The sequence below is a fragment of the Mobula birostris genome, chromosome 7, assembly GCF_030028105.1.
Source record: "Mobula birostris isolate sMobBir1 chromosome 7, sMobBir1.hap1, whole genome shotgun sequence".
NCBI lineage: Eukaryota > Metazoa > Chordata > Chondrichthyes > Myliobatiformes > Myliobatidae > Mobula > Mobula birostris.
The window spans coordinates 25,835,460-25,858,837 of NC_092376.1; the positions used below are offsets into that span (position 1 = coordinate 25,835,460).

Genomic DNA, 23,378 nt, shown 5'->3' on the forward strand with positions numbered 1-23,378 from the left:
GGCCAGATCCCTCTAAGCCCAGCCCCTTCATGTATCTATCCAATGGCAGGGAAGTGACAGATTAAAACATTAGCCATGATCTTACTGAAAAGCAAGCACGCGTGAGGAGTTGAATGGCCTGATTCTATGTCTTATGTTCTGATTGACATTGTATGGATCACTAGTCATGATATTCTGCCTCGGAAGATTCCTGTTTTGGAGACTGCTAAAATTCTGTTAAAATTGCATACCATATATTTGCATATATTTTTTGGAACCATAATAATTATGGTACATAAACCATAGCATACAGAACTTTGCTTACCTCAGCAGCTTGCCAAAGGATATCTACATTCTTGTTTTTCCGTGCATGGACATTTTGGCCAAGAAATCTCAGCAGTTCAGGCAGACATGTCTGACTCCGGGATCGAGGTAGACCTTAAGAAATTACATTGCTTAATGAGAGCAACAGAACAGCAGAAGGGCAGCATTGTCTTGTTGAATTAGCTTTACATTGCAGGCATCAATAGAACATACAACAGTAGAGCACTGCATTAGGCTCTCTGGCTCACGTGTTGTGCTGAACTAATTAAATCAGTAATCAAATGCCCAGCTAAACTAACCCCTTCTGCCTACACAACGCCCATATCCTTCTATTTTCTGCAGATTCATGTGGTGTCTTGATTGTCTCAACTGTATTTGCTTCTACCACCACTCCAGGCAGTGCATTCCATGCACCTACCACTCCTGAGTGTTAAAAAACTTGCCCTGCACATCTCTGAAACTTAATCCCTCTTACTATAAATGCATCCCCTCTGGTGTTAGACATTCCAGCCCTGGGAAAAGATAATGGCTGTCCATCTGTGCTTTTCATAATCTTTTAAATCTCTATCTAATTTCCTCCCTGAGCCTCTGCCACTCCAGAAAAAAATGTTTGACCAACCTCCCCTTAGAGCACAATGCTTGCAATCTAAGTAGCATCCTGCTGAACCTCCTCTACACCCTCTCCAAATTCACAATATTCTTCCTATACTGAACGCAATACTCCAGATGCAGCCTAACCAAAGCCTTATAAAGCTGTAAAGATATGATAAACTTCGACATTAGCTAAACTGCATATAAATTTTCTTCTCCATATTGTAATCCTAATAAATAAACATAATGATGAAAAATGATGAAACTATGTACAGGGAGGAGGTCAAACATCTAGAGAGCTGGTGCAGGGATAACAACTTGATGCTTAATGTCACCAAAACCAGGGAGATGATCGTCGATTTCAGACGGTCTCAGCCTGAGCACACACCCCTCAGCATCAGTGGCTCCACAGTGGAGAGAGTGGAAAACATCAAGTTCCTTGGGGTGCAGATCTCGGACAATCTCACCTGGTCCAGGAACACCACTGGGATTGTGAAACGGGCCCAGCAGAGATTGCACTTTCTGAGGAAGCTTAAACAAGCATCACTCCCCACCAACATCTTAACTACATTCTACAGAGGCGTGGTTGAGAGTGTGCTGACCTTTTGCATCACAACCTGGTAGTCCAGCTGCAGTGCTGTTGACAAAAAAGCCTTGCAGAGGGTGGTTAGGGGAGCAGAGAAGGTTATTGGGGTCTCCCTACCTTCTGTCCAAGACCTCTTTAAGAGTCAATGCCTCCAGAAGACACGGTACATCATTAAAGATCCCTCACACCCTCTCCATGAACTGCTTGTTCTTCTGCCATCAGGCAAACGTTACAGGAGCATCAAAACTAAAACCACAAGGCTACTAAACAGCTTCCTCCCACAGGCAGTCAGACTGCTAAACAGCTGCTCCACCTGACTCTGCTTTGGACACTTTTAACTTGCACTGGACAGTTATAACTAATTTTAACTGACACGTGGCTATTTATTGTTATGTTTATTATTTAGTGTTGTGTTTGTTATATTATGATTGTACTGCCCCTGAGAAACGCTGTCTCATTCTGCCCTGCAGAGCTGATGTATGGTTAGAATGACAATAAAGTTTTTTGAATCTTGAATAATTTTCAACTTTTATAAAACATTTCATATCTACAGTGAAACATGTACAAAAGACCTTTATGTGGTAATCCACCTCAGTGAAGATATTTTCAGAAATGTTAATCAAATCTAGTTACAAATCTACGGGATGACAAAGACAATTAAGTCACAAAAAGTCTAGTTAGATGTAGTTGAGACATGTAATCTTCAAATTTGCAAGTAATGTGATGAACAGCTCTACAAACTTTTGTTCCAAGGTTCATCTGGCTAAGACAATTAACCTTAATTTCTGTTCTCAGGCACTAGGAATTCAACATTAAATCAGACCTGTAACCCTCACAAGTGGGTCAGACCAACTGAATATGGTCTGAACATCAGAACCCTATGTGACGATAGGTAATACTGGGGAATGTTATGACAATCCTGTCCAAGAGGTCAGTGTAGAGGGGATAATTGTAGGAACAGGAAAATAGATCATCTGTGAACAACTCCTTAAAAAAATTAAATCTAGAATCAATAGAAGTTGAAAAGAAACAGAAGACAGATGGGAAATCAGTTGGATGCAAAAGATTCCATAATGTTTTTTCGAAAGGAGTGAGGCAGTTCTTCAAAGTCCACCAACCAAAACTTTTTTTCTCAACCAACACATTATCAAATCATTGCTGGGTAAATACAGTTGCAGTTTTCTGTTGCTGCAGATATGTTGAGGTCATGAAAGGTTTCTGAAAATAAGGTTTATTTTCCCCCCTTACCTTGCTTCAAGGTTTGCCCAAATATTTTATGAAGTTGCATTATTGAGAATAGAGATATGCCATATTGGAGTTCAAAATTAACCTGTGTTTATTTTGCTCTAGGTTGAGGATTTGCTCTTTTCTACAGACATCAAATGTTTACCAAATGCTGCATTTTCACAGTGTAGTTATAAGACCATACTAATACAACCTCACAAAGATCCCCTTTAATCCTTGCAACGTTCTTTTTAAGGTTTTGAAATTAGAGGTTTGAGATTTCATTAAACATACGGGCTGACACTAATGCTTTAAAAATGCTTGACAGAACACGAATTTGATGTTGAATTCCTAGTGCGTTATTAGGTGATGAAATTACAGGTACTTCAATGTACCTCCAGGACTAATGTGCAAGCAGGATGACAAACTGAATAGGGAAAGTGGCAAAGCATGGGTTTGAAGCAAATATTTTGCACGATTGTCTGAGTTATAAAATCAGAACCTAGGAGATAATGGCACTACTGTTGAATATCATGACAACAAAAGATGAGGGTAAAATAACATGTACTGGTGACTAAATAGACAGCCAAGGAATGATTCCTCAGAAGATAAAATCTAGAATCAATACAAGCTAAAGGGAAACTTCATACTGATTATTGGTACAAAATCAAAATGTCTGCAACAATATAGAATATTAACAAATACTTTAATCTCCATACTTAAAATGGAATTGTGAAAGTATACCCATTTTGAACAGACCCATCTCAAGATTTCACATTAGCTATTAGTTACAACTTTTAATTATTCTCCTCCATGAATTGAGAAATGGAAAGTTAAACAAACTTCAAATCTTAACAACCCTGGTGCCTTAAGGATTAAGGCAATCTGCCTGATAAATAATTATTTAAGTAAATAATTGGTAACTACAGTGTTGCTGATGGAGTACGTACTTATTAATCAAAGACAGGAAAATTGCCTTCATAGCTACAAATACTCACAATCATCAGGAAGAACTTCCTTGAATTGTTCATAGTAAGAATTCAGGCGGCCCAAACTCTCTGTGTTAATTACTTCTTGCAAGGATGTGTCTCCGAATCTAAAACAAATAAAATATTAAAGTGACTAGTGTGTACATGGCAATAAGTCACTGCAATCATTAACACCGAACTTTTTTTGAACACTATACAGGTGTCCCCCACTTTTTGAACGTTCGCTTTACGAAACCTCACTGTTACGAAAGACCTACATTAGTACCGTTTTCGCTTTCAGAAGGTGTTTTCACTGTTACGAAGAAAGGCAGCGCACGATAAAAGGCAGCACACATCGTTAAGAAAAAAACAGAAATAAGCATGCTAATTAATTAGGTGCCACCAACACGTAATTGTCGGCCCAGATCAGAGGTGATGCAATCGGAAATCGGCACTGATCTGGGCCGACAATTACGTGTCGGTGGCACCTAATTAATTAGCATGCTTATTTCTGCTTTTTTCTTAACGATGTGCTGTGCGCCTCTCGGCTACTGCTGCATTCTTCACGAATCGGTACAGTATCTGTCCGGGGCCCGGGTGTTGGGGTGGTGGGACACAGGGGTGTCATCTCATCGTCAATCAGGGCAGGCAGCTGCTCTGTCCCGGATTCGGAACGGCATTGCTGAAAAACATTGCATTGAGCAGCCGTTAGCAAGATGAGTTCTAAGGTGTCGGAAAAGCCTGAAAGAGTAAGGGTGTTACACTTAGCGTAAAACCAGACATAATTAAGCTTTTCGATCGTGGTGAACGAAGCAAGGACAAAGTGAGTTTGGCTTGTGGAAGTTGACGAAGATGATGTTGAAGAGGTTTTGGCATCCCATGACCAAGAACTGATAGATGAAGAGCTGATGCAATTGGAAGAGGAAAGGATAACAATCGAAACCGAATGCAGAAAGTGAAGCCACTGCGTGAGATTTTCGCTGCAATGATAAAGTACGACTTTAATCTTGAAAGGGTACATAGGTTTAGAGGATATTTGCAGGATGGTTTGAGTGCTTACAAACAACTGTATGATAGAAAAATGCGCGAGGCTCAGCAGCCAAGCAAGCCTTCCACATCAGCCACAGCAGATGACGAACTTCAACCTTCGACATCGAGGCAGGCAGTCATAGGAGAAGATGAGCTGCCTGCCCTGATTGACAATGAGATGACACCCCTGTGTCCCACCACCCCAACACCCGGGCCCTGGACAGATACTGTACCGATTCATGAAGAACGCAGCAGTAGCCGAGAGGCACACAGCACATCGTTAAGAAAAAAGCAGAAATAAGCATGCTAATTAATTAGGTGCCACCGACACGTAATTGTCAGCCCAGATCAGTGCCGATTTCCGATTGCATCACCTCTGATCTGGGCCGACAATTACGTGTTGGTGGCACCTAATTAATTAGCATGCTTATTTCTGCTTTTTTCTTAACGATGTGCTGTGCGCCTCTCGGCTACTGCTGCGTTCTTCGCGGCAATGTATCGGGTCGGCGGCCCAGAGGGTGGGGGCCACTGCCCCACCCAGCCTGTGACGACTCAGTCTAACACACCATCATCAATGTGCTCTGCACTGTTTTCCCAATTCCGGTAAGTGATACTACACTGTACATACATTATTTCTACTTTATAAAGGCTGTGTATTTTTACGTGTTATTTGGTAGATTTGGCAGCTTCATAGTTTAAAGGTTACTGGAGAGAGTGTTTATGCCAACAGCGCTTGTGTGAGATTTTCTGCCGAGAGTGCTTGCGTGAGATTTTCTGCCGAGAGCGCTTGCGTGAGATTTTCGCTACGGAGATCTGTGCAGGCAATCGTTGTAGAGAAGTATTTCTACTTTATATAGGCTGTGTATTTATCATATCATTCCTGCTTTTACTATATGTTACTGTCATTTTAGGTTTTATGTGTTATTTGGCATGATTTGGTAGGTTATTTTTGGGTCTGCTCGCAAAATTTTCCCATATAAATAAATGGTAATTGCTTCTTCGCTTTACGATATTTCGGCTTACGAACCGTTTCATAGGAACACTCTATCTTCGGATGGCGAGGGAAACCTGTATGACTACAAACTTCTCAGTATTATTTTCCATAATCCAAGTTGACCACTAATTGAAGAAAGGTAAGAAACAAGAGTAGTATGAGGCCACATGGTCTCCAGGACCACAGGTACAGGATCATATTCCACAGGTCAATGACCCAGATATCATGTCTTACCTTCCAGGTCCAATCCCTCCAATCCTTGGTGGTCATATCTATTAAACTCAGCCTTAAATGTAGATAACAACTACACATTTATATTTCTGGTGTGAATTCCAAACATAGTAAAGGAAGTTTAGAACTGGAATTGGTTCATTATTGTCATCTGTACAAAGATACAGTGAAAAGCCTGTCTTGCACAAGAACAACTTGACATACAGATCAACCTATTACCTAGTGCACTACAGTTCTACAATGTAAAATAAATCACTGAATTATTGATGAATGGTGGGGTAGCTGCCTGGCCTTAGTCATAGCGAGAACTAGGTCTCAAGCTGCAGTGTCTCCTCTTTACAGCCGTCCGGGGGGGGGGGGGGGCGCGCGTGGGAGGCAGTATGGTTCACCAGGGGCTGTATGGTGCAGTACCTATGCTGAAGTCAATGCTGCCTCCCACTGTTCGCTAAGCAGAAATCAAGCTGTACTGTGGTTGACTGTAGATTCCTGCAACATTCATGGTCTCGGGGTCCTGGACTATATTTTTCTTGTGTGACTATATTTTACTGATATCCTACAGTTGCAAGAAAAAGTTTGTGATTCCTGGTTTTCTTCATTAATTACTCTTAAAATGTGGTCTGATCTTTATCTAAATCAGAATAATAGACAAATACAATCTGCCTAAACTAATTACACACAAACAATTGTATTTCTTCTTGTCAATACTAAGTGCACCATTTAAACAATCACATTCTAGGTTCAAAAAGGTACATGAACCTCTGGGGTAATGCTCTTCAGCAAAAGCTATTTGGAATCAGGTGTTCTAATCAATGCGATGAGATTGGAGGTGTGGGCTGTAGAGGTGCCTTGCCTTATAAAAAAGATATACAAAGTCCGGTTACTGACAGGGCCTGATCTTCTCAAGAAAGATCTATTTACGTGCACCATACCTCGATCAGAACAACTTTCATATGACCTAAGAAGAATAATTGTAGAGATGCACGAAGCTTGAAAAGGCCAGAAAAGCATTTCTAAAGACCTGAGTGTTCATTAGTCCACAGTAAGAGAAACTGTCTACAAATGGAAGAAATTCAGTATTATTGGGCACCCAGCTAAGATTCACACCAACAGCATAATGTGAAATGCTGAAGGAGGTGAAAAAGAACCCAGGGGAACAGTCAAAGACCCGCAGAAATCTCTGGAACTTGCTAAAGTCTCTGTTCATGTGACCACTATAAGAAAAACACTGAACAAGAATGGGGTTCATGGAAGGACACCATGGAGGAAACCACTACTCTTCAAAAAAAAACACATTGCTGCATGCCTCAAGTTTGTAAAAGGTCACCTGGATGTTCCACAATGCTTCTGGCACAATATTCTGTGAACAGATGATACAACGGTTGAACATTTTGGCAGAAATGCACACTGCTATATTTGGAGGAAAAAGGACACTGCACACCAACACCAAAATCTCATCCCAACTGTGAAGCACAGTGGAAGGAGCATCATGGCTTGGGGCTGCTTTGCTGCCTCAGGGCCTGGACAGCTTGCAGTCATTGAGGGAACAATGTATTCAAAATTGTATCAAGATATTTTATAGGAGAATGTCAGGGTAGCAGTCCGTCACCTGAAGCTTAATAGACATTAGATGATGCAACATGACATTAATCAGAAACACAACAGTAGATCAACAACAGAATGGCTTGAAAAGAAGAAACTTTGTATTTTGGAATGGCCAAGTCAGAGACCAGACCTTAATCTAATTGACATTCTGCGGCATGACCTGAGAAGGGCTGTTCATGCAAGGTATCCCTGAAATATTGATAAACTGAAACGGTTTTGTATGGAGGAATGGCCCATACAAAATTGTACTAAAATTCCTCCAAAATTGGTCTAAAACTCCTCCTTGCCATTGTGCAAATTTGCGCAGCAGCTACAGGAAACATTTGGTGGAGGTTATTGTTACTAAAGGAGGTTCTACCAGTTGTTAAATACAAGCCTGGATGATGAATGATTAAACAATGTGTTCAATAAAGACATGAAAAGTACAATTGTTTGTGTGTTATTAGTTTACGCAGATTGTGTTTGTCCATTATTGTGACTTAGATGAAGATCAGACAACATTTCATGAATAATTAATGTAGAAAACCAGGTAACTGCAAAGGGCTCACAAACATGTGCTTGCTATTTTATATGTGCTATATGTGCCTTGAGCTTTGTATAACCGTTGGCACTGTATTTTGCACTTTGGCCCCGGAGTAATGCTGTTTTGTTTGGTGCTATTCATGTATGGTTGAATGACAATTAAATTTGAAAACAACAACAAAATGCTGAATAATGTATACAACAGGAATTCTGCAGATGCTGGAAATTCAAGCAACACACATCAAAGTTGCTGGTGAACGCAGCAGGCCAAGCAGCATCTCTAGGAAGAGGTACAGTCGACGTTTCAGGCCGAGACCCTTCGTCAGGACTAACTGAAGGAAGAGTGAGTAAGGGATTTGAAAGTTGGAGGGGGAGGGGGAGATCCAAAATGATAGGAGAAGACAGGAGGGGGAGGGATGGAGCCAAGAGCTGGACAGGTGATAGGCAAAAGGGGATACGAGAGGATCATGGGACAGGAGGTCCGAGAAGAAAGACAAGGGGGGGGGACCCAGAGGATGGGCAAGAGGTATATTCAGAGGGATAGAGGGAGAAAAAGGAGAGTGAGAGAAAGAATGTGTGCATAAAAATAAGTAACAGATGGGGTACGAGGGGGAGGTGGGGCCTAGCTTTAGTTAGAGAAGTCGATGTTCATGCCATCAGGTTGGAGGCTACCCAGACGGAATATAAGGTGTTGTTCCTCCAACCTGAGTGTGGCTTCATCTTTACAGTAGAGGAGGCCGTGGATAGACATGTCAGAATGGAAATGGGATGTGGAATTAAAATGTGTGGCCACTGGGAGATCCTGCTTTCTCTGGCGGACAGAGCGTAGATGCTCAGCAAAGCGGTCTCCCAGTCTGCGTCGGGTCTCGCCAATATATAAAAGGCCACATCGGGAGCACCGGACGCAGTATATCACCCCAGTCGACTCACAGGTGAAGTGTTGCCTCACCTGGAAGGACTGTTTGGGGCCCTGAATGGTGGTAAGGGAGGAAGTGTAAGGGCATCTGTAGCACTTGTTCCGCTTACACGGATAAGTGCCAGGAGGGAGATCAGTGGGGAGGGATGGGGGTGACGAATGGACAAGGGAGTTGTGTAGGGAGTGATCCCTGCGGAATGCAGAGGGGAGGGAGGGAAAGATGTGCTTAGTGGTGGGATCCCGTTGGAGGTGGCGGAAGTTACGGAGAATAATATGTTGGACCCGGAGGCTGGTGGGGTGGTAGGTGAGGACCAGGAGAACCCTATTCCTAGTGGGGTGGTGGGAGGATGGAGTGAGAGCAGATGTACGTGAAATGGGGGAGATGCGTTTAAGAGCAGAGTTGATAGTGGAGGAAGGGAAGCCCCTTTCCTTAAAAAAGGAAGACATCTCCCTCGTCCTAGAATGAAAAGCCTCATCCTGAGAGCAGATGCGGCGGAGACGGAGGAATTGCGAGAAGGGGATGGCATTTTTGCAAGAGACAGGGTGAGAAGAGGAATAGTCCAGATAGCTGTGAGAGTCAGTAGGCTTATAGTAGACATCAGTGGATAAGCTGTCTCCAGAGACAGAGACAGAAAGATCTAGAAAGGGGAGGGAGGTGTCGGAAATGGACCAGGTAAACTTGAGGGCAGGGTGAAAGTTGGAGGCAAAGTTAATAAAGTCAACAAGTTCTGCATAATGCTGAATAATGTATAGCAGCTACAGAGTCATAGTCATAGTCACAGCCATATTTTATTGATCCCAGGGGAAATTGGTTTTCGTTAGTTGCACCATAAATAATAAATAGTAATAGAACCATAAATAGTTAAATAGTAATATGTAAATTATGCCAGTAAATTATGAAATAAGTCCAGGACCAGCCTATTAACTCAAGGTGTCTGACCCTCCAAGGGAGGAGTTGTAAAGTTTGATGGCCACAGGCAGGAATGATTTCCTATGACGCTCTGTGTTGCATCCCGGTGGAATGAGTCTCTGGCTGAATGTACTCCTGTGCCCAACCAGTACATTATGTAGTGGATGGGAGACATTGTCCAAGATGGCATGCAACTTAGACAGCATCCTCTTTTCAGACACCACCGTCAGAGAGTCCAGTTCCATCCCCACAACATCACTGGCCTTACAAATGAGTTTGTTGATTCTGTTGGTGTCTGCTACCCTCAGCCTGCTGCCCCAGCACACAACAACAAACATGATAGCACTGGCCACCACAGACTCGTAGAACATCCTCAGCATCGTCCGGCAGATGTTAAGGGACCTCAGTCTCCTCAGGAAATAGAGACGGCTTTGACCCTTCTTGTAGACAGCCTCAGTGTTTTTTGACCAGTCCAGTTTATTGTCATTTCCACCATGTCCACACTGACTCCCTGGATGGAAACAGGGGTCACCGGTACCTTAGCTCTCCTCAGGTCTACCACCAGCTCCTTAGTCTTTTTCACATTAAGCTGCAGATAATTCTGCTCACACCATGTGACAAAGTTTCCTGCCATAGCCCTGTACTCAGCCTCATCTCCCTTGTTGATGCATCCAACTATAGCAGAGTCATCCGAAAACTTCTGAAGATGACAAGACTCTGTGCAGTAGTTGAGAAAGTGCAGTGCATGTAGACAATAAGTGGAAAATAATATCAAGGTAGATAGTGAGGTCAGGAGTCACTCTTATTTACACTAAGGAATCTTTCAATAGTAAACACGAGAAAGTCTGCAGATGCTGGAATCAAACACACACAAAATGCTGGAGGAACTCAGCAGATCAGGCAGCATCTATCGAATGAATAAACAGTCAAAGTTTAGAGCTGAGACCCTTCTTCGGGACTGGAAAGGAAGGTTGAAGATGTCAAAATCAAAATTTGGGGGAGGAGAAGGAGGCTAGCTGGAAGGTAATAGGTGAAGCCAAGTGGGTGGGAGAGGTAAAGGGTTGGAGAAGAAGGTATCTGATAGGAGAGGAGAGTGGACTATAAGAGACAGGGAAGGAGGAGGGGACCTGGGGGAAATGATACGCACGTGAGAAGAGGTAAAGGGCCAGAATGGGGAATAGAGGGGGGAGGGGGAAGATTTTTTTTTACCAGATGGAGAAATCGATATTCATGCCATCAAGTTGGAGGCTACCCAGATAGAAAATAAGCAGTTGCTCTTCCACCTTACCACTGACCTCACCTTGGCACAAGTCGGAACAGAACTTGGATCAGAATGAAAATAATTGGCCCCTGGGAAGTTCTGCTTGTGATGGATAGAGCAGAGCTGCTTGACAAAGTGGCCCCCCAATTTACAATGGGTCTCACCAATGTAGAGGAGGCTGCATTGGGTGCAGCGGACACAAAAGATGAAAGTGCTGCTTCAACTGGAAGGACTATTTGGGGCCCTGAATTGCAGAACAAAGGTGAGCAAAGAGGTGTATGGGCAGGTGTAGCACTTAGGCAGTTTGTAGGGTAAGTGCCAGGAGGAAGATTAGTGGGGAGGGATGAATGGACAAGGGAAACGCGGAAGGAACAATCCCTGCGGAAAGTTGAGGGGGGGGAATGGAGAGAGGTAAAGCTATGTTTAGTAGTAGGACTCCACATTGATAGCTAGGAGGGCCATTTTGTTGAAGTGGAAGGATACATCAGCTCCCACTTTGTCACAATGGTTCTCTCAAGTGATGCTATGTCTTAGTTTGGAGAAAATTAGAAGTCGAACCTTTGAACCTTTATTTGATTTTGAGAAAAGATGGGGCTCATTTCCTCGTTATTATCATTTGAGTTAATTGATATAATTTTTCCACGATCTAATTGTAAATTTTTTAGTATATTTTCTTTTCTTGCTGGCGGTTTGATGTTTATTTTTAGAAGCTTTTTGTATGACACATGACTCCGGGGTTGTACACCTAATGGGTTTTTTTCTTGCCTCACTTTTCTGCTTAGTAGGTTTTTTTTGTTATCACAAAATTTTTTTTCAATCTTTAAGATAATGTTTTTTTTGAGGCATTGTAGTGCTGTTGCTTCGATGTACTCATGTTATTTTTCCTGTATATAACAATAAAAAGATTTGAAAAGAAAAAAGGATCCCTTTGGAGAGAGCAGAAATTGTGGAGGATGATGTTGGATGTGGACGCCAGAAGACTGAAGATGGCGCCAGAGGGCGACTTCTCCCAAGCTCATCGGCAAAACTGTTAAATTCTTCCTATTCTAATGTCTACCTTCCTTTTCAGGGTTGCTAATCGGGATCTTTGATCTACAGCAGCACTCAAAGACTGCAGTTCTGCGCGATGGCCTGTGGCTGTTCTTGGAGCTCGGCAATCGGCTGCATTTTGGCATGTTCATGTTCGGCCTAAAGTCAGGCCTCTGGACTTGAATTCTCACCGTGTTACATACTGAAGCATAGCAGGAGCCGGAACATCAAAGACAGCAAGAATGTCGGGAGGGCTCTACACTCAGTAATTGATTTGCTGATTCTCAAATCGGGGAACTTGAAATTAAAAAGCAACGCATCAGACTGACTGTAACATTGAAATAGTGTCTGATGTCTCCCCATCGCAGTGGAAGGAGCGATATCTGTCTGGCTCGTGTGTGTGTGTGTGTGTGTGTGTGTGTGTGTGTGTGTGTGTGTGTGTGTGTGTGTGTGTGTGTGTGTGTGTGTGCGCGCGCGCGAGAGAGAGAAAGAGAGTGAGCAGGGAGGGGGAGAGAGGAGAGAGGAGAGAGGGCCTGTGGGATGTCGAAATGTTGAACAGTTGGTTTTTAATGGACTGTAGACCATGGTCTCTCTCTGGGGGCTTTGCTGTTGTGGTGGGTGGTGGGAATGCTGATGCTTTATGCTGGAATAAGTGGGGGGAAGGGGGAGGGCTGATGCTGCTTGTGCATGGAAGGTGGGCAGGGGGCTTTCGGGTTCTTAGGTTTTTAACTGTTATTCATTCTTTGGGGTCTTTTGTCTTCTGTTTTGAAGATGTCTGCTGAAAGTAAGAATTTCAAGTGGTATATTGTATACATTCTCTGATATTAAACATAACTATTGAACTACTGATAGGATGGTAGGTAAGGACAAGAGGAACTCTATCATTGTTAAAGTGGAGGAAAGATGGAGTGAGCATGGATGTTTGGGAAATGGAGGAGACACGGGTGAGGGCAGCATTAATAGTTCAATAGTGGACGGAGGGAAACCCTATTCTTTGAAGAAGGAAGACATCTCTGATGTCCTGGAACAGAAAGCCAAGTCCTGGGAACAGATGTGATGGAGGTGAAGGAGCTGGGAAAAGAGAATAGCATTTTTACAGGAGATAGGGAGGGAAGAGGTATAGAGAAGATAAACATGGGGAGCAGTAGGTTTATAAAAAATGTCAGTTGACAGTTTGTGTCCAGAGATCAGGAAAGAGGAGGGAGGTGGATCAAGTGAATTTAAGGGCAGGGTGGAAGTTCAAGGCAAATTTAATAAAATTGACATTGGTGTGTGAAGCAGCATGAAGTTGTACATAGCTAACAAAAAGGCAGGCATCGCTGGGGCCCATGCGGCTGCCCATGGCTACCCCTCGAGTTTGGAGAAAGTGGGAAGAGCCAAAGGAAGAACTGTTGAGTGTGGGGACCAGTTCTGCCAGACGGAGGAGGGTGGTGGTGGAGGGAAAATGGTTGCCAAGAAAGGAGTGGATAGCTTTGAAGCCTCTAGATATGGGATAGAAGTGTATAGGGAATGAATATCCATTGTGAAAATGAGGTGGTCATGGCAAGAGAATTGAAAGTTACTAGGAGATCGAGGACATGAGAAGTATTGCAGATGTAGGTGTAAAGATTCTAGACCAAGGGGGATAAAATGGAATCGATGTACGAGGACGAGTTCAGTGAGGCAGGAGCAGGCAGAGACAACAAGCCTTCCTGGACAGTCCGGTTTGTGGATCTTGGGTAGGACGTAGGAGTGAACAGTGCGGAGTAAGGGAACTATGAGTTTGGTGGCAGTGGATGGGAGCTTTCCAGAGTTGATGAGGTTAGAGATGGTGTCAGAAACAGTCTTCTGATGGTCCGGAGTGGGGGCAATTCAATAGTATTTAAACAGTGGGGTAGAAGCTGTCCTTGAGCCAGCTAATATGCACTTTCAGGCTTTTGTATCTTTTGCATAATGCAATATCTAAAACATTACTAAGTTACAATAAAAATCTATTTTAAAAAATAAATAATTTATACAAAAAGAAAGCAAAATAGTAAGGTAGCGTTCATGGACCATTCAGAAATCTGATGGTAGATTACACGCTGTTCCTAAAACGTTGAGTATGCACCTTCAGACTCCTGTACCTCCTCCCCAATGGTAGTAATGAGAAGAGGGCATAACCTGGATGGTGAGGGTCCTTCATAAGGATCATTTTGAGGCACCACCTTTTGAAGATGTCCTCAGCATTGGAGGGGTTAGTGTCTATGATGGTGCTGGCTGAGTCCACAGCCCACTTTTTTTCAATCCTATGCATCGAAGCCTCCATACCAGTTTTGCAAGCATGATCAATCCACCCCCGTGGTTAACAGTTGGAGAGGTGCTCTTTTCATGAAATTCTGCACCCTTTTTTCTGCACCCTTTTTTCTCCAAACATATCTTTGCTCATTTCAGCCAAAGAGTTCTATTTTAACTTCATCAGTCCACAGGACTTGTTTCCAAAATGCATCAGGCTTGTTTAGATGTTCCTTTGAAAACTTCTGACGCTGAATTTTGTGGTGAGGACGCAGGAAAGGTTTTCTTCTGATGACTCTTTCATGAAGGTCATATTTGGGCATCACCACTCCAGAGTCTGCTAAATCTTCCTGAAGGTCTTTTGCAGTCAAACGAGGGTTTTGATTTGCCTTTCTAGCAATCTTATGAGCAGTTCTCTCGGAAAGTTTTCTTGGTCTTCCAGACCTCAACTTGGCCTCCACCGTTCCTGTTAACTGCCATTTCTTAGTTACATTACGAACTGAGGAAACGGCTACCTGAAAATGCTTTGCTATCTTCTTATAGCCTTCTCTTGCTTTGTGGGCATCATTTATTTTAATTTTCAGAGTGCTAGGCAGCTGCTTAGAGGTACCCATGGCTGGTGATTGTTGGGACAAGGTTTGAGAAGTCAGGGTATTTATAAAGCTTTGAAATTTGCATCACTTGGCTTTTCCTAAGGATGACTGTGAACAAGCCATAGCCCTAATGAGCTAATTAAGGTCTAAGATGTTGGGAAAAGTTACATGAGAGCTCAAATCTCTTGGGGTGCCCAAACTTTTGCATGATGCTCCTTTCCGTTTTTCACTCTAAATTTGTACAAAACAAAAATAATACACTAATCTTGCTTTAAATGTTGAAATGAATGTTTCATCTTTAACTTTATGACTTTTGGAGATCAGTTCATCTTCTACTCACTTAACTATTCACAGTAACAGAAATTTTGACCAGGGGTGCCAAAACTTTTGAATGCCACTGTATGCCAGTGGTATTAAACCTGATTTTGATTCCTTTACTTAGACTTCTTCTGTGTTTATTATAAACTGAGATATTTCTAGGAGTATAACTACTTTATTGAATTAACTCACACACTTGAGTATTTATTTAGCAAGACATAGGACTATTTGATAAGTTTTCAGAAACCTGAAAGTAAAAGCGTAACTTGATGATTACAATTCAAATTAAATGTTCATTAGCTCTATTGTCCTGAAAAGTTTTAAAAATAGATTATATGTTGACAGAATGATATATTTCCAAAAGTACTAACCAATATAACAAGCTTCTTCTGCTTTTACATTAGAGTTTTGGTATATTGGGATTTATTGCGCTGTTCCAAGTTTTTTGGTAATACTTACTTTTCAGCAAGTGTTTGTTGCTCATTGATCCCCACATTAAATAGCACTGGCTGCACTCGAAGTAACATCCCACTTTGTATTTCCCGAGGTAAGGCATCAAACATCACTCCTGGCAGTGGAATTCGCACATTAAACCCATCTCTGAAAAGGAGAATGCAAATTTATTTGCCTGCAAAACCCATAAGATCTTTCAGGTCATAATCATCGACTAGAAATGACTAACAAATATATTAGTAGTTGAAATTTTAAATATGGAACGTTAGTGTCATCAACAGCAACAAAAACAGAAGTGAAAGCTTGCACAGTAGCGCTAAATACGTAATGTGCTGCGACAAAAATTTAAACTCCTGACCTCTGGCAAACTCAAATGACATCACTATTTTTTATTCAGCTGCTTTATAGCCTTCCCATTGAACATGAAATTCAGATGATAATCTCTGCTCCACTTATTCAAGCAGCAGCTGTTTGCAGATTTTACTGTGCCTATAAAAATTACTTTAGGGCTATTTATCATTTCTATTCTTTCCGTCTCCTTCTGTTTTAGTCGTAGTCATAATCATAGTTATAGTCATACCTTATTAATCCCGGGGGAAATTGGTTTTCGTTACAGTTGCTCCATAAATAATAAATAGTAATAGAACCATAAATAGTTAAATAGTAGTATGTAAATTATGAACTAAGTCCAGGCCCAGCCTATTAGCTCAGGGTGTCTGACCCTCCAAGGGAGGAGTTGTAAAGTTTGATGGCCACAGGCAGGAACGACTTCCTATGACACTCAGTGCTGCATCTTGGTGGAATGAGTCTGTGGCTGAATGTACTCCTGTGCCCACCCAGTACATTATGTAGTGGATGGGAGACATTGACCAAGATGGCATGCAACTTAGACAGCATCCTCTTTTCAGACACCACCGTCAGAGAGTCCAGTTCCATCCCCACAACATCACTGGCCTTACGAATGAGTTTGTTGATTCTGTTGCTGTCTGCTACCCTCAGCCTGCTGCCCCAGCACACAACAGCAAACATGATAGCACTGGCCACCACAGACTCCACCACAGCCTTATGCTGTACCATAATTCTTTTTACCATTTAATCTCTTTGCTGTCCTTGTCTCAGACCTTACATTCCTTCTCTCTCCACTTTCCCACTTTTTCTGCTAGACTATAAGACATAGGAGCAAAATCAGGTTATTTGGCCATGAAATTTCCTCTGCCATTCCATCATGCTGATATATTACCCCTCTCAACCCTATTCTCCTGCCTTCTCCCCATAACCTTTGATGCCCTTACTAATTAAGGACCTATGAACCTCTTCTTTAAATGTACCCAATGACTTGGCCTCCACAGCTATCTCTGGCAATGAATTCCACAGATTCACCAGTTCTGGCTAAAGAAATTCCTCCTTATTTCAGTTCTGAAGGGATGTCCCTGCATATCACTACTAATAATATGCATCAGTCACAATTATTCACTATCTTTCACTCTCAAAATGCTGCTTGGCTAGCTGTGTATTTCCACTGGGAATCGGACTGGCTGTGGCAGGGATTCCATGGGAAGCTGCCAATGATTCAAACATTTGCGTTGAAAGCAAGTATCAGATTTACCTGGATTGCAAATTTCTTGAGCAATACATGTCACTATTAGCTAAATGTCACTTAAATCATATTTCTTTCCCATTAACAAAAATTGATCCCTTTGACCATGTCTGCGTGCTTTTCTGTATTGAGTTGCTACCACATGACTGACAGATTAGATATCTGCATTAACGAGCACCTGGTGGCATCCGTTAGTCTCGCGAGACCATGGATCTGCACCTGGAAAATCTTGCTTCAGTCTGTCTTAGAGCAGCGTCTGTTGTGGCTGTAGAGCCCACACGGGAGTGACAATCTCGGCTGCAGCGACTGCACTTGAAGGCGCTGTCCTCCGGTGTTGTCTTGGTGCTGTTTTTCCGACGAGTGTGTTTTTCTTCAGCAGCAAGCCTCAGCTTCTCTTCTCCTCTTTTTAGACCTCTGCGTAGTTCCAGCCTCCAGTGAGAGCGATCGCTTGCGACGTCCTCCCACCTCTCGACGTTCATTTTCAGTGACTTCAAACTTGCAAACGTCTTTGAAACAAAGATGGGGCCACCCTTGTGCTCTCTTGCCGGAGGCCAGTTCCCCGTATAGCAGGTCTTTCAGGATCCTCCCGTCTGACATGCGGTGTACATGGCCCAGCCAGCGTATATATACCTAATGAAGTGGCCACTGAGTAGATATTCCATTGCTGAACTCCAGGTGGAGTCTGGGTGGCAGATTAGATCCAGTACAATTTGACATATTATTCTCTATTTCTGTTGCAAGGGAAGGTTGGGCCATTATTAGTGCCAGATTGTATTCAGCAGCAACAGATGTGTTATAGAGTTACACATCAGCCAGTTCAGTTGTGCAGCTAGTAGAGCTGTTACCTCATATCACCAGAGACGCAGGTTCAATCCCGACCTGGATCATGCCTTGTGCAGCTTACACTTTCTCCAGCTTCCCGACTGGGTTTCCTGGAGGTGCTCTAGCTTCCTCCCACTTCCCAAAGACATGCAAGCTGGTTGGTTAAGCAACCAGTGTAAATAGTACCTAATGTACAAGTAGTAGAATTTGGGGGGATTTCATGAAATGTAGCAAGAATAAAAGAGGATTAACACAGGATTGGTGTAAACAGGTAGCTTATTGTTAGTGTGTATTTGAGTCTGCTTCCAAGTTGTATGACTTTTTCCTTCAATAATCATCTGGGCTGCAGACAGAATTACAACCATTCATTAGGCTTTGGGTAGGGTACGTGATACCGACCATTATATTGCTTTCTATAGTATAAAACTCATAATTAATGTTAGTCTTCTTGCCCTCAGCATAGAGTTCACTGATGCAGATAAGTGTTTTAACTTAATACCTGCTGCTGTTAAACTTGTAGAGAATTCTGGCTCACCATGTCAAGTGATGAACTGATGTCTCCCTATACTAATCAAATTTGTTGGACATAACCTGTTACAAAAAAAAAAATCCAGCCTACTCACCTATTTCCAGTGATGACTGGCAGCATGTCAACTGACGAAGCAGATATGGCCTGGATTACCTTAAACGTCACATTCCGCAAATCTGAAATTCCTGTACTCATATCTTCAAGCATAGCGAGTTCTTCCCCTACACAAGTTACATGTTTATTAATAATGGTTCTTAGGTCAACTTCTGTAACTTTCCAACTTTAGAGAGGAAAAAACATCACCGCAGTCAAAGAAACATTTTTTCCTTTTTTTACTAAATAGTCTCAAAGTGGCAAAGGGAAGCAGTTGTAAAAGTTCACTAAATTCTCCTAATATGCCATAACCCTAACACCCATTATATTTATAGCAGAATCATATATTGTAGGTGCAAAGAGAAAGATTACAGGCATGAAAGTGGAAATTGAAACTATTGTGGGACACAAAAGCTTCTGGATTACTTGAAACCTGAACAAAATCGACATGTAATGTCAGAGGATGAATACAGTGTAAAGCAGTAAAATGTGATTACTTACATGGATAGATACAAGCTTGCTAATTGACTTCTGAAGTGTCTTTTGCTAAAAGTTTAGCCCATATTCAACTCTTTAAAAAAAAATTGCATAAACTATTATTGAGATCTACAGTGGCAAGAAAAAACTTGTGAATCTTGTACGATTACCGCTTTTTTGCATTACTTACTCATAAAGTGTGATCTGATCTTCATCCAAGTCACAATAAACACCATCTGCCTAAACTAACACAAACAATTATACTTCTCATGTCTCTATTGAACATATCAGATTCAGAATCAGGCTTATTATCACCGGCATGTGACGTGAAATTTGTTAACTTAGCAGCAGTTCAATGCAATACATAATTTAGCAGAGAGAGAAAAAAATAATAAATAAAATAAAACATAATAATAAATAAACAAGTAAATCAATCACGTATATTGAATAGATTTTAAAAATCTGCAAAAACAGAAATATTATATATTAAAAAAAGGTGAGGTAGTGCCCAAAGCTTCAACGTCCATTTAGGAATCGGATGGCAGAGGGGAAGAAGCTGTTCCTGAATCACTGAGTGTGTACCTTCAGGCTTCTGTATCTCCTACCTGATGGTACATGGGCTAAGCACACACCCCTGAGGTGCACCAGTGTTGATCGTCAGCAAGGAAGATAAGTTATCACCAATCCGCACAGACTGTGATCTTCCGGTTAGGAAGTCAAGGATCCAATTACAGAGGGAGGTACAGAGGCCCACGTTCTGCAACTTCTCAATCAGGATTGTGGGAAAGGTAGTATTAAATGCTGAGCTATAGTCGATGAACAGCATCCTGACATAGGTGTTTGTGTTGTCTAGGTGGTCTAAAGCCATGTGGAGAGCCATTGAGATTGCGTCTGCCGTTGACCTATTGTGGTGAAAGGCAAATTGCAATGAGTCCAGGTCCTTGCTGAGGTAAGAGTTCAGTCTAGTCATGACCAACTTCTCAAAGCATTTCATCACTGTCGATGTGAGTGATACCGGGCAATAGTCATTAAGGCAGCCCACATTATTCTTCTTAGGCACTGGTATAATTGTTGCTTTTTTGTAGCAAGTGGGAACTTCTGCCCGTAGCAGTGAGAGGTTGAAAATGACCTTGACTACTCCCGCTAGTTGGTTGGCACAGGTTTTCAGAGCCTTACCTGGTACTCCATTGGGACCTTCTGCCTTGCAAGGATTCACTTTCTTTAGAGACAGTCTAACATCAGCCTCTGAGACAGAGATCACAGGGTCCTCAGGTGCAGCAGGGATTTTCACAGCTGTAGTTGTGTACTCGTTTTCAAAGCATGCATAGAAGGCATTGAGTTCATCTGGTAGTGAAGCATCACCAGCAGAATGCTCATTAAAGCATTCACAGTCCAGGCTAGAATAAATATGTGAACTCTTGTATTTAATAACTGGTAGAACCTCCTTTAGCCGCAGTAAGGACATTCTTGCTATTGAGGGAGTGCAGTGTAGGTTCACAAGGTTAATTCCTGGGATGGCGGGACTGTCATATGTCGAAAGATTGGAGCGACTGGGCTTGTATACACAAGAATTTAGAAGGCTGAGAGGGGATCTTATTGAAACATATAAGATTATTAAGGGATTGGACACGATGCAGGCAGGAAGCATGTTCCCGCTGATGGGTGAGTCCAGAACCAGAGGCCACAGTTTAAGAATTAGGGGTAGGCCATTTAGAACGGAGTTGAGGAAAAACTTTTTCACCCAGAGAGTGGTGGATATATGGAATGCTCTGTCCCAGAAGGCTGTGGAGGCCAAGTCCCTGGATGCTTTCAAAAAAGAGATGGATAGAGCTCTAAAAGCAAGTGGAATCAAAGGTTATGGGGATAAGGCAGGAACTGGATACTGATAGTGGATGATCAGCCATGATCACAGTGAATGGCGGTGCTGGCTCGAAGGGCTGAATGGCCTACTCCTTCACCTATTGTCTACTGTAACCTCTACCAAGCGTTTCCTGTAGCTGCTGATCAAACACACAACAGTGAGGAGGAATTTTAGACCATTCCTCCATACAAAATTGTTTCAGTTCATCAATATATCTGAGATACCTTGCATGAACAGCCCTCTTCAGGTCATACCACAGCATCTCAATTGCATTAAGGTCTGGACTCTGACCTAGCCATTCCAAAACACCAATTTTCTTATTTAAAACATTCTGTTGTTGATTTACTCTTGTGTTTTGGATCATTGTCTTGTTGCATCATCTATCTTCTATTAAGCATTAGGTGACAGACCGCTACCCTGACATTCTCCTGTAAAATATCTTGATACAATTTTGAATTCATTGCTCCCTCAATGACTGCAAGCTGTCTAGACCCTGAGGCAGCAAAGCAGCCCCAAACCACAACGCTCTTTCCAGTATGCTTCACAGTTGTGATGAGGTCTTGGTATTGGTGTGTAGTGCCTTTTTTCCTCCAAACATAGCAGTATGCATTTCTGCCTAAAAGTTCAACTTTCGTCTCATCTGTCCACAGAACATTGTGCCAGGAGCATCGTGGAACATCCAAGGGATCTTTTGCAAACTTGAGACGTGCAGCAATGTTTTTTTTTGAAAAGAAGTTGTTTCCTCCGTAGCCTCCTTCCATGAACATCACTATTGTTCAATGTTTTTCTAATAACAAACACATGACCCAAGACTTTAGCAAGTTCCTGAGATTTCTGCAGGTCTTTTGCTGTTCCCTTGGGTTCTTTTTCACCTCCTTCAGCATTGCATGCTGTGCTCTTGGTGTGATCTTTGCAGGATGCCCACTTCCAGGGAGAGTAGCAACAGTACCAAACTTCCTCCATTTGTAGACAATTTCTCTAACAGTGGACTGATGAACGTTCAGGTCTTTGAAAAACTTTTGTAGCCTTTTCCAGCTTCATGCATCACTACAATTCTTCTTCTAAGGAACTCTGAAAGTTATTTTGATTGAAGCATGGTGCACATAAACAGATCATTCTCAAGAAGAGCAGGTTCTGTCAGTAACCTGACTTAGTGCATCTTGTTTTATTTGGCAGGCCACCTCTACAACCCATACCTCCAATCTCATCTCATTGATTGGAACACCTGACTCCAAATAGCTTTTGTAGAAGGCATTACCCAAAAGATTCACATTTTTTTTAACCTAGACTGTGATTGTTTAAATGGTGTACTCAGTTTTGACAAGAAGTACAATTGTTTTGTGTTATTAGTTTAGGCAGATTGTGTTAGTCTATTATTGTGACTTACACGAAGATCAGACCACATCTTATGAGTAATTAATGCAGAAAACCAGGTAATTACAAAGGGTTCACAAACTTTTCTTGCAACTGTAGTTAAAGAACTAAAGGGATGTACTAAACATTGAGTTATGTGGATCACTACTTATACAATGATGATAATATTTCAGGAACAAAGGTCCCAGGACCATGCTTTATGAAAATGCATACCATTGTTGCCACTGTATCTGGTTTTTAATCCCAATGCAAAAGAAAGCAAGAAACCAGTATTATGAATATTTCCAATGGTGTTTAGAATACGTCAAACATGGAAAGCGGCATTGCAGCAGAAAAGTTTTATGAATATCATTACCATATGTGCTTAGAAGCCCTTCGAATTGTGCCAACAAGCCAATGGTGTACAGCTGGCGCAAAAATCCATCATCACGGAGGCAGTTTCTTAGTTTGATGATAAATCCACAGATAAGGGCTGTTAGCTACAGTGTATAAGGAAAAAAATGGATATCTAATGAAAACATGAACATCATCAGATAATATTATTTAACATGGGACTTTGCTTTTGAGGTCTTGAATAATACTTTCTGTTTTCCTCTTCCTAGCTTATTTCTTTAGCACTATTCTTTGTTGAAAGAAAATCAACAAGTTTGACTAAAATGACCCTTACTCAAGCACTTGGTGTTTTAGCAAGAAAATATCAAAAATATCATATGTAAAATTGCCCAAAAGAAGTACGACTTTGTTTTTTTTAAACGAATTACAATGGTGAAAATGGTTCCTAAAGAGTGAAAAATCTGAGCCACAACCACATTGGTGAAAATGGTTCCTAAAGAGTGAAAAAT

The 23,378-nt window shown here is 41.9% G+C and overlaps 1 protein-coding gene across 8 annotated transcripts in view; it reads right to left on the bottom strand.

Moving 5' to 3' along the window:
• The window catches only part of LOC140200057 (inositol polyphosphate-4-phosphatase type I A), a 265,040-nt gene that overhangs the window by 14,735 nt on the left and 226,927 nt on the right, over positions 1–23,378 (bottom strand). For all 8 annotated transcript variants that reach the window (XM_072262755.1, XM_072262759.1, XM_072262753.1 and 5 more), the window contains 5 exons: positions 22,892–23,015; positions 18,826–18,952; positions 15,790–15,930; positions 3,703–3,800; positions 305–417 (listed from right to left, as the gene is read on the bottom strand). In XM_072262755.1, the coding sequence (XP_072118856.1) occupies positions 305–417; positions 3,703–3,800; positions 15,790–15,930; positions 18,826–18,952; positions 22,892–23,015 (603 nt within the window). The remainder of the gene's footprint in view (positions 1–304; positions 418–3,702; positions 3,801–15,789; positions 15,931–18,825; positions 18,953–22,891; positions 23,016–23,378) is intronic.